We start from the raw sequence: 11,571 nt of genomic DNA, 5'->3' as shown, positions 1-11,571 counted from the left end.
TTTAAAATGAGATCTTGTTCATTAAAATCGTTCAAAAATTACGTCTATATTAATTGTTGGCGTAAACCATTATAACATCGGAGATGGCGAAAAGCTCGATTCTAATATTCCGAAAATCGTATAACCTTTATTTTTATTTTGAATAAATTCGGAGATATAATAGGCGGTACGATTTTATAACGATCAAAGAATATAATTTTATTTCTCTCTTCGTAACATTGTTTTTCGTAGCAGCTCATTCATTTTTTTACTCATCTAAATACATACATCATACATACATACATACATATATAACCCTAAAAATAATTAGCATTTTACCATTATCAGTCCAAAACAAATTACTAGCACCGTATGAGGTACGAACAGTTTACAGAATATTATAATCACAGAGCATCATATTCACATTTATCATTCTAATAGCAATTTATTACATATATTTCTCTATTTAATAGATTTGCAGCTTGTAGCAGAGAGATATTAAGAAATATATGAGTATCTAGGTTATGTAAGTATAAATTATGATATAACATATAGCTTATATAATTTTCCTAATTTCTATATTCGTTTACAAACATTTTGTAGTATTGAGGTATAGAATGCACAAAATATATTATACAGTCGATGTAAACGAATAGCTTCCATTTTTTAAAAATATTTATCTTCCTATATGTTCCATGGTATTGTAATTATGTATTACCAAAGTTTCGTATTCTAAACAAGGCATTTCTTGTCCATTAACTGGTATATAACATACTTGATGATTTGGTTGTATTTTTCCTACATAATATACTCCTTCATACAAAGCTCTACCGATAAAAAGAGCATAACCATCTTCTGTTTCACCAGCAGGAAGAGCATATAAAGGAACACTACCTTCCCATGATTTTACCCAGTTAATGTCTTTAACACATAATACTTGAAATTCTTTTTTTTCATGAGTTGTTCCCCCCCATGCTAAAGTACAAATATTATCCTTTATACTACCAGGTGTTACAGAATCTTTATGATGTGCACGTCCAACATATAATCCGTCTTCAGAAGCCATGGCTGCATTTTGGGGAAAACTTAATGTATTGTTAAAATCAAACCATAAATGACATGTATCAGCCAGCTGTTGTCTGATAGCAAGTGATGTAAATTTGTATTCTAAAAAAGATAATTATATTATACATTTTGCATATTTTTATGAAGAGAAAAGATTATATTTTATTTTTAAATGTATTGCTATATATAACTCTCCACTCACCATTCATTATAGTCCATTCTCCTGTTGCACCCCAAGCTGTACTAAATCCTATATAATTGATAACGAATGGATTTCTATCTTTATATGTCATTAAAGTTTCACATTCTTCATTTTCTCGGCCTACACTTAAGATTCCATCACAAGACCATCTATAGACATACAAGTTATCAATTAATTTTGTTAATAAAATATTATTTATCTGTGTTTAGCTTTAGATTAACACTTACTGTATCCAAATATCACAATTATCTCCACATATATCTATAGTTTCTGCTTCAGCTACATCTGGTTCTACATTATTTCTCTTGATAGCTGACATGGTATTTCCCCACCCACCAAGAATAATCTAAAGTAGCAATGCTATATTAAATATTCATTAAATTTAATATGAAATAAATACCAAACTTAATAAATTCATTTTTTGTTTGGATAAAAATTACATTAAATATCAAATATAAAGTCCACAAATATATTACTTATCCTAAACTTACTTCATATACATTAGAATCATCTCCCAAATGAGTCCTAAGGGAAATTCTGGCATCATGGTTAGCTTTTATTTGCAATTTAATGCGAGATTTGGTAATAGGAAAATAACAATAATCCAAACTATCTATCGTATTAATCGATACTAAAAAATAAAATTATACTTTGACTTTGTATTAAAATGTTTATATTAAAATGACTTACATCAATCCAAAATGATGATAAAATTAACTTTTATATTTAATATATTATATATAATTTTTCTATTATGTCTCTTTTTAAATAGATAATATTAACCTACCTGACATTATAAACTTGAGGAACACTAAAGCAATTAATAGATGTATCAGAAATCTTATTGAATTTTTTGATGTGATGTAAATATAAATTTCTAATTACAATAATTTTTATTAAAAATAAAATTTATTAAATTGTAAGATACGAAAGGTAAACATTTATGACAGATCTTATATTCAAAGGAATTTTTTAATATTTTCTAATCGTAATACGACGTGCTCGGATAAGCTATGTACATATATCTGATCCTTACGCATCATACACTGTCAAACATTGGACATGGTTTTGTGACCATTGTCAGCTGATACTACGCAAGCTCTATATGATTTTTGAGTATTACAATTTTTGAGGAACTCATTATTTAAATAGTGACTAAAATAATAGATATAGATTGTATTTACACTCTTAAAGTTTATTTTGTTTTTTAATATTTTTTTATTGATTCAAAATTTAGGATTCATAAGTTCGCCGCTAGAGTGCGCTGTAAGACACTTTGAATAGGAACACCCATCAATACTGATGTAATGTATGGCGATAAATGTTCCCTCCAATTCCTTCCTTTCTCTTTTTACTCTGTGACTCGAAGAGGCTTGGTTTCGGCGAATAAGTTCCGATTTTATAATAATTCGTGAAATATAAATGAGTGTGTGAATTATTACTTAATTTTATGTGTATATTTTAAACTAAACAAAGAAAATATGTTAGTTCTCTTTGAAACTCCGGCGGGATACGCAATATTTAAGGTAAGTTGATGAGTATTTCGTTCGAAAATCATAACCTTGATAACGTTGCACGTGTTCGGATTAGCCGAATATGTTATTATATATATATGTAATACACAATATGTATAATAAATTATTATAAAAAATAACGGAATGTATTTTGATATATAAAGATGTCTACTTTTAACTGATTATAATACTTTATTACAGTTACTCGATGAAAAGAAATTAACAGAAACAGAAAATTTGTTTCTAGATTTTGAAACACCAGAAGCAGCAAACAAAATGTAAGATATTCTATTTGCACATTACAATATGAAAAATTTATAATGTTTGTTTTATATAAGGATCCTTATATTTTTATCTATATATGTATAATATTTTTGTAATTATAAATATCATAATTGTAATGATTTGTCGTATTTTGATTTTAGTGTCAAATTAAAACATTTTGAAAAATTTGAGGATACTACAGAAGCTCTTGCTGCTACAACAGCTGCTGTAGAGGGAAAACTTTCTAAATCTTTAAAAAGAACCCTTAAGAAACATTTTTCAGAGCTTCAAGAAGAATTAGCAGTGGCTGATGCTAAATTAGGGAATGCAATAAAAGATAAACTTAGTTTATCTTGTGTGAGCAATACAGCAATACAAGAACTAATGAGATGCATTCGAAGTCAGGCAGATGGATTATTAGCTGGTTTGCCCAAGAAAGAAATGACAGCCATGGCCTTGGGTTTAGCTCATAGTCTTTCTAGATATAAGTTAAAATTTTCACCTGATAAAATAGATACCATGATAGTACAAGCGGTTTGTTTACTAGATGATTTAGATAAAGAATTAAATAACTATGTAATGCGTTGCCGTGAATGGTATGGCTGGCATTTCCCAGAACTTGGTAAAATTATAACAGACAATATTGCATTTGTACGAAGCGTGAAAATAATTGGAACAAGAGAGAATACAATAAATACAGATTTATCTGATATTTTGCCTGAGGATATCGAAGAGAAAGTTAAAGAAGCTGCTGAGATATCAATGGGAACTGAAATTTCAGAAGATGATATCTTGAATATTCAACATTTGTGTGATCAAGTCATAGAAATTTCACAGTACAGAGCACAATTATATGATTATCTTAAAACCAGAATGATGGCAATGGCACCTAATTTGACTATTCTAGTTGGAGAACTAGTGGGTGCTCGTTTAATTTCACATGCAGGTTCTCTTATCAATCTTGCTAAACATCCTGCTTCCACTGTACAAATTCTTGGTGCAGAAAAAGCACTTTTTCGAGCATTAAAAACCAAGAAAGACACTCCAAAATATGGTTTAATTTACCATGCACAGCTTGTAGGACAATGTTCTGTCCAGAATAAAGGAAAAATGTCTAGAATGCTTGCAGCAAAAGCTTCTTTAGCAACAAGAGTCGATGCATTAGGAGAAGATGTGAATTTTGATCTTGGTACTGAACATAAAGCTAAATTAGAAAGTCGATTAAGAATACTTGAAGAAGGAAATTTACATAAAATCAGTGGAACTAGTAAAGCAAAAAGTAAATTTGAAAAATACCATTTCAAGAGTGAAGTTGTCCAATATCCAGTAGCTGCAGATACAACTCTTACAAGTAATAAGAGAAAATATTCTGATATAGAAGATAAGACAGTAACTGAAGAAAGTGAAACACAAATGAGCAAGGAAATTCCAAAAAAGAAGAAAAAGAAAGATATTGAGGATATTGAAGGATCCTCACAAATACAAAATGTAGAAAAAGATGGAAATGAACAAGAAATTACATCCAAGAAAAAAAATAAAAAAGTCAAGCAGGAATCCAAGCAGCATGAAGAAATAAGTGAATCTACAATTGCGAAAATAGAAGAAGATACAAATGTTGTTGCAACCCTAAGTGAACCACAGGATGAAAGTAATGGTTAATAATTTTTATTTAATATTTATATACATATGTGACATTCATTCTACACACACTTATTAAGCTAAAAATGCAGAATTTCTTAAATCAATTTAAATTTTAGTTTCAGAGTCTAAGAAGAAGAAAAAAAAGAAGAAAGAAAAACATGTTGTGGAAACACAAGGGACTTCTATTTCAGTAGAAGCAGCAGAGGGTGAATCAGTTTTGACAGAGAAGAAAAAAAAAAAGAAAAAAAAAGTACAACAAGATGAATAACTTTCATTGAAAGTTTTCTTTAGATTTATATGTGTTTATATCTATATAAACAGTTTAAAGGATTGATCATTAATACATTGGGTGCTCAACACATTTCAAATGTGACTCTGGAGGTGTACAAAAGTCCATAAACACCCCAGGTGAAGTTTATGACTTGCTTCCAGTTTTTCCCAGGTAAGCAGAGGTAAATAAAAATTATTTTTTATAGTTTCTTAACAAATATTTTTTATTCATTTACTTATCCGCGATAATATCTCGTTAAATGTATTTAGTGACATCTAACAAAAGCTATCTGCCATAAATCGCGATTCACTCTTATATTATGTCTAACTTTTTCTATCTTTTGCTTGTTGTAAGGTAATGTGATTTCTTTAATATTTTATTTGTATTTCACATCACTAGCAAAGTAATGTAAAGCAACATATAATATATTGCATATATAATATAGCAGAACCACAATTACACTTTGTTTACTTCTCAGAATATCATTTAAAATCAATATAATTTTTTATAATCTTATTTTAAATATATGTTCAATGCATTAAACAAATGAAACTTTAATTATTTTCAGTCAGTATATAATAAATACCCTTAACAAAATCTTTCTTGCTTGAGTAAAAACTATTAAAGCATTTATAGGTAATGAGGTCTCTGTGAAAACACATCTACTACAAATTAGTGACGCGATACTCAAAGTGTTAAAGGTATCATCGTAATGCAAATAAGAGTTTGATTTTATTTTATAAATTATAAATATACTGCAGAAAAAACTTTCCAATTACACATTGAATCGCGAAAATAATATTATATGTATATAGTTCTTATTTGAATGTATTAAAAATAATCGGTTCTAGGCATAATTGTATACGATACAATGTAGAATAATTTATATAAACTTGATATGAAATACTATTTTATTACGTAGTTGTTTAATCATCAAGTTTATCATGTATTATCATTGTAGAAGTTCTGTAAGATACTGTACACAATTACATATTTGTGAATTTATTGTTTACTCTTGCTTCCTATATCAAACTATTTTAAGTCATAATTAAATCATTTAAACCATTTATTCCTTAGCAGAAAACTATTATTTTGTAAAGATTATGTTCATTTCTTATAACTTTTATTGAATAATAAAAGAATATTCAATCGAAATTAACATATATTGTATATTGTATTATTGCAATGAAATTTACAAAAACTGTTATGTACATAATAAAAGTAAATCACTTTTATATAATTAAATTTTGGTTTATATCATTTACATTATATTATATTATATAAAAATATCACTGAAGAAAATGCTAATCTATTAATTTATTGAGTAGATCCTCATATGATTTAAAGGTGTTTTAAATTGAATATCTTAAAATAATTATTTTGTTTTCAATAAATTAATAAATATTTTATATAACAAGATACAATACTATGTATATGTATTCTTTTAACATTTGATAAAAATTGATTTTTCATATCATAACTTAATATTTATGGGTTTCATTTGAATAAGGATTGTAGTAATCACTTTTCATACATGATTTTAACATATCTTTATTGTTATACACATACACAAAAATAAGCTGATGTTAAATGTAAATTTTCAATGCTAGCATAATTGTATAATCCATTTGTAATATTTATAGAGCAATTCTTATGCAGGAAAAGTACAAAATGTTATATAGGACAATAAAAAAGATATTCTCAGAAATCATTATATAATCACTTAATAAACTTATACAAATGTATTTTGTACTTTATTGTAAATTGGTGTATGGATTACTTATATTATTGCAAAATAACATAACTTAATTTTATTACCAAATATTTGGCAAGACACAAATATTTTTTACAATTATTAATGATTTAAACAGTTTTTATTTATTATGTTAGATAAATATAACAATCTTTAGTTTATTAACGAACATAGGTTATAGATATATTGTCATCAAAGAATTGCATATTATTGTAATTGTTAGATTTGAATACTAATATACTAAAAAATAAAATGCTTGGAATTATGAAGAACTATTAAAGCATTCTATATGCATACCTACCAGAACCTTTCTATATATACGTATTCTATCAAAATAGAAATATTATTTTCCAAAACAGATCCACACGTATTATTTTGTTACTATGTTTACATTTATTTGATAAATGTATATATATATATATGTTCCATATATATTACATGTGTTTTTTTGCAATAGTATTTTATATCATATAAATCATAGTTGAAAACTATTATTATAATTATTTAGTCATCATAAAATTTAATTGTTTTAAACATTATCAGTTATTAAAAAATTTATGATTAAGATTCATATGCACACACTTGAACTATAAGTATTATTTTACATTTTAATGTATATAAAATTGATACATGTAACTCGTAGATATAATTATTTTTATATAGGCTAAAATAATAGTCTATCATTAAAAATATAATTTCCCCTTAATCCTTTTCTTTCTTATAAAAAAATTATTATAGCAAATTGATTATATATTGTTTATTCTCCAACACTTTATGATCAGGTAAATTGAATTCTCAAATCGTATTATGAATCTGAGACAACATTGCTTCGTGCAATGTTTAAGTTCATAAATACAGCTATTAAATTCTAAATATTTTAAATGATTACTTATTAATAATAATAAATTTCTATAAATTGATGCATAGAAATTTTATATTCGTTTATGATTTTTATGCGTATATGCTGTTTAAAAATATACATAACCAAAAATGTATGTATAATAAGTTTCATGTGTGACACAAATATATATATATATATGTATATATATATATTTGATCTTCTATTGATAGGAATGTGAGTATTGCAATCTAGGATAAGTAAAGATATATACAAATGAAATTATTATAATAAAAAAAATGAATATATAATGATTTTTTAAATCTATTATATATATCATACTATGGTTATATGAATTTGTAGCAAATTTAATTTTATATAAAAATCAGATCATCTTATTGGCTTGCCAAAAACTAAGATAGTTCATGATTAGTGGTGTAAATAAACAGTATAATTTTGAAATATTAACATTTTATATTGTAAACTAGAAAAATGTATAAGTCTGTATGTATAGGTATATATCAAATTACTTATGCTTATTTTTAAAATATTGAATTATGTGCATTATATGCTGCAACTTTTTATTCTGAAGAAGATTAACCAATTATATATTTTTTTCTAATTTATTGTTAATTATGGATTAGAAATTTTAAGAGCACAATATTTAAAAGATCAATAACATGTTTTGGGATACTAAAAGAAACAAATTATGTACTTTATAAAATAAATTGCATATTATTGCATATAATTTTTCATAATGGTATTAAATTTTATATCATTAAAATATCAACACATTGATATGTAATATAAAATGTAAAGAATAATGCAAGCATCTATTTATCTGTAAGCATGTAGATAGCAGTGCAAATACATATATACTGCTCTATTTTGCTGAATATTTTGAACTCCACATGCAAAGTTCAATGTTAGAAAAAGCATAAAGTTGTAATGTTTAATTTTATCATAAATTATTATTTCAAAATACATATAAGAAATCAAATTTTGTATACATTTTTATATATACTATATGATAAAATCCTCTTGTTTATACTATAATAAAAAATATAAATCGCCAAACTTACAATTGTGATTTCAAAATTCATTTTATTGATTTTCTACATGCATCTTATAGTTTCTGGGATAAAGTAGTGTATTAAAAAATAGAGTATACATATTATTTCCCATTTACCCTTTACTAGAAAAAATTCATGTCTGTAACATTAATAACATTATATCACTTAAATTTTAAATAAATTTAAGTAACAATTTTGTGTATGAAAAATGTATACAAAAAATATGTTATCTTAGCAGAAGAAAGTTATTTAAAAAAAAAAAAAACTTTTTTTTTTTTTTATAAAAATATGATAATCCAGAATTAATTAAATGATATACTCTTTTTTTTTATGTCTATAAATAATGTCTATAAACTTAATTGCAGACATGAGTTTTTGACTTAACATGATAATATAAGATTTTACATTTTTTGTTGTTGTTCTTGTAATATTTCCTATAGTTTCTATGTATATTTCCACTTTCGATCTCCTCTGAATGCAGAGACAAACATGTTATTACAATATATTATTTTCTTGTAATATTATAAATTAGTAATTTATTTTATAAGTCGCATTTCCACTCAAATTTGTACAACTTGCTGATTGTAAAGCATAAGTTACTATAAATGATTTAAGAAAGTAAAATGTATGTAATATCTGATTTATATGACACAGTTATTTATTAATTATCAATGAAAAACCAAAGTATATTTGTAACAATAAAGAAAAAAAGTTTTTTTTTTTTTTAGAATATATATATATACTTTAATGGTCTGATCATCAGCCTGCGAATATTTGAGCAGACACAGCACATATTTTGAAAAATTATGAAAATATTAATACACCCTTTAAAGGAATTCTTCTGGACAATATATAATTGCTTGAGAATTGTAATTGTTATTTATGTGATTAATAAAAATCGGAAAATATTTACTATATTGTTAAAATATCCTGATGGATCGAAATATTATTAAACAATGAATAATAATTACATACTTAGTACAATATATATCCAAAAAAAAAAGTTCAGTAAAAAAAGAAAAAAATAATTAACATTAATACAATGATGGAATATAGCACATCTATAAAAAAAATTGTTTTGTATGAAATAGAGAAACAAAAAGACAAAAAAATTCGTGCATATTTCCTTATAAGGGTATACCTAGTCCCTACCAAAGTAGTGACATATTGCACACAAGACTCATTTTATTGCAGGCTGTGCATTTATGAACTTATACTACAACCACCAGCTGAATAGTCTTATCTACAAACCTAAATATTTATAGTCTACGACTATATATGTTTTATATATCATGATTCTTTTAGAATACTATAATCGTATATGCAATATATGTATGTACAATACATAAAATAATAAATTTTTATGATAATTTACCAAATTTAAATTTACCGAATGCTTGTGAATAAATTTAGTACAGACTTATTTTCTTTCTGACTGCGTGCTTTACTGAACACATTCCAAAAACGTAGAGTTTCATCTCCAGCACCTGTTACAATGGCTTCACCATCAGGTGACATGGCTAAATACAAAACTCTATAAGAATGTCCTGTTAATTTTGCAACTTGTGTTAAACTTGGATATTTCCAAACTAATATTTGATTTTGGGAATAGCCATGTGTACTGACTAGTTCTGAACTATGTTTACTCCAAGCTAAGTTACAAACTTGAGATCCAGTATCAACACATTGCATAGGTTGACCAGTTAATGTATTCCAAAATCTGATACATCTATCTGCTGTACCACCACCTGAAGCCAGTAAGCCATGATGATGAGGAGACCACGCGATCGCCTTAACAGCAGCCAAATGCTCTGTATAAGTTTGTATTGGTGATAAGGAATGTAAATTCCAAACATAAAGACGATTGTCATTTCCACCGGAGGCCAAGTACTGATTATCTGGAGACCATTTTAAGCCACAAACTTCTTGTCTGTGAGCTCCCAAACGTCGTTCACTCACGACACAAGGAGTTCGTACATCTCTTTGTAATATCAATCTGTCTCTACTACCAGAAGACAGAACTTCTCCATTCCATGCCAAAGCACCGACTCTGGCACTATGACCATGCAATTTGCTTACTTGCTTGTTTACAGCCACATCCCATACTTGAATGTACCCTAAATGCGTTCCTACTGCAACTAAATTTCCTCTTTCGTTCCAGGCTACAGAAGTGACGCTATTTCCATCGCTGGATAAGTCACATAATCTGGTTACTTGACTGGTACAAGCAGACCACAAGTACACACAACTGCCTAAGCCAACGCTAAGGACATTTTGTGAAGACCAATCCACTAAGTTCAAATAAAAATCGTCTTGCAATTCCGGAGCATCAAGTACTTTAAAAGGTATTCTTGAAATTTTTCTAGTTGCTTTTCTCGGAGATCGTAATAACTTTTGACTTTTAGCACTTAAAGGAGAAAGAGAGTAAGGCGAACTTTGATCCAAGAGTGTATGATCTTTCGTGGGTGTAGTAAATTTAAACAAGTTTTTCGACATAAGAGGCGATAGTATTCTTCGTTCCTCGCACTGACCCTTTACATCTTCTATACTAGCACCTAGAAGCTCATTTTTCAAGAGACACGAATAAGCTATACCGTCTCGACTGCCTTCACCATTTTCACGGGTCTTCTTTGTCGCAAGACCACTTCGGCCGCTTTCAGAAATCATTGAGAAGGTTGTTTGCCAGTTGTTACCAGACCTTGTCGGTATAAATCGATCGAAACTATTGTTTGTCATTTTTGTTGGTGAAAAATATACAGGCGTATAATAGGCAGGAGTTGCGAGATTATCTATGTGGCTCTCGCTACTCGACTTTAACAGTCGCTTCTCGTACTCGTGATGAAACATCTTCCGATACACCACGAAATATAACGTACACACTAGCTTTTTCTTTTCAGTCACATTCTTTAAAGTGGCTGCACATTCATTTAATTATAACGTAGCCACTTAGATTACACATATATCGGACATC

The 11,571-nt window shown here is 27.2% G+C and overlaps 3 protein-coding genes across 7 annotated transcripts; 1 reads left to right on the top strand and 2 right to left on the bottom strand.

Moving 5' to 3' along the window:
* Positions 1–172: 172 nt before the first annotated feature.
* Positions 173–2,355, bottom strand: LOC127067233 (uncharacterized). 2 transcript variants are annotated; one of them, XM_051001940.1, is made up of 5 exons: positions 2,034–2,355; positions 1,738–1,877; positions 1,474–1,592; positions 1,247–1,395; positions 173–1,146 (listed from the first exon to the last, which is right to left on the bottom strand). In XM_051001940.1, exons 1-5 carry the CDS (start codon positions 2,038–2,040, stop codon positions 656–658), a joined length of 906 nt encoding a protein of 301 aa, XP_050857897.1. In that variant the 5' UTR covers positions 2,041–2,355; the 3' UTR covers positions 173–655. The 2 variants fall into 2 exon arrangements, with proteins under 2 accessions (XP_050857897.1, XP_050857898.1); XM_051001941.1 differs by lacking the exon at positions 2,034–2,355 and having other exon boundaries at positions 1,474–1,606; positions 1,738–1,874.
* A 223-nt stretch (positions 2,356–2,578) lies between these two features.
* LOC127067304 (nucleolar protein 58) lies at positions 2,579–8,527 on the top strand. Of its 4 annotated transcripts, none has more exons than XR_007782589.1 (5): positions 2,583–2,772; positions 2,962–3,038; positions 3,186–4,678; positions 4,782–5,107; positions 5,573–8,527. XR_007782589.1 is itself a non-coding variant. In XM_051002088.1 (4 exons), the coding sequence occupies exons 1-4, from the start codon at positions 2,728–2,730 to the stop codon at positions 4,931–4,933; spliced, it is 1,761 nt and encodes a 586-aa protein (XP_050858045.1). In that variant the 5' UTR covers positions 2,579–2,727; the 3' UTR covers positions 4,934–5,153. The 4 variants fall into 4 exon arrangements, 2 of the variants coding, with proteins under 2 accessions (XP_050858045.1, XP_050858044.1); XR_007782588.1 differs by having other exon boundaries at positions 4,782–5,117; XM_051002088.1 differs by lacking the exon at positions 5,573–8,527 and having other exon boundaries at positions 2,579–2,772; positions 3,186–4,672; positions 4,782–5,153.
* On the bottom strand, positions 6,194–11,454 carry LOC127067306 (fizzy-related protein homolog). Its single transcript, XM_051002089.1, has one exon. It carries the CDS (start codon positions 11,445–11,447, stop codon positions 9,987–9,989), a length of 1,461 nt encoding a protein of 486 aa, XP_050858046.1. The 5' UTR covers positions 11,448–11,454; the 3' UTR covers positions 6,194–9,986.
* Positions 11,455–11,571: the final 117 nt, after the last annotated feature.

Source organism: Vespula vulgaris, chromosome 10 (assembly GCF_905475345.1).
Source record: "Vespula vulgaris chromosome 10, iyVesVulg1.1, whole genome shotgun sequence".
NCBI classification, from domain to species: domain Eukaryota; kingdom Metazoa; phylum Arthropoda; class Insecta; order Hymenoptera; family Vespidae; genus Vespula; species Vespula vulgaris.
This window is presented reverse-complemented; position numbering and strand designations above follow the sequence as displayed.

Coding starts and splice junctions, on each gene's coding strand:
- LOC127067304 (XM_051002087.1), top strand. CDS start 2,728: ATGTTAGTTCTCTTTGAAACTCCGGCGGGATACGCAATATTTAAG. Junction 2,773..2,961: donor CGGGATACGCAATATTTAAG/GTAAGTTGATGA, acceptor ACTTTATTACAG/TTACTCGATGAAAAGAAATT. Junction 4,679..4,781: donor ACCACAGGATGAAAGTAATG/GTTAATAATTTT, acceptor TTTAAATTTTAG/TTTCAGAGTCTAAGAAGAAG.
- LOC127067233 (XM_051001940.1), bottom strand. Junction 1,593..1,737: donor ATGATTCTAATGTATATGAA/GTAAGTTTAGGA, acceptor TTGCTACTTTAG/ATTATTCTTGGTGGGTGGGG. Junction 1,396..1,473: donor AATTGTGATATTTGGATACA/GTAAGTGTTAAT, acceptor GTATGTCTATAG/ATGGTCTTGTGATGGAATCT.
- LOC127067306 (XM_051002089.1), bottom strand. CDS start 11,447: ATGTTTCATCACGAGTACGAGAAGCGACTGTTAAAGTCGAGTAGCGAG.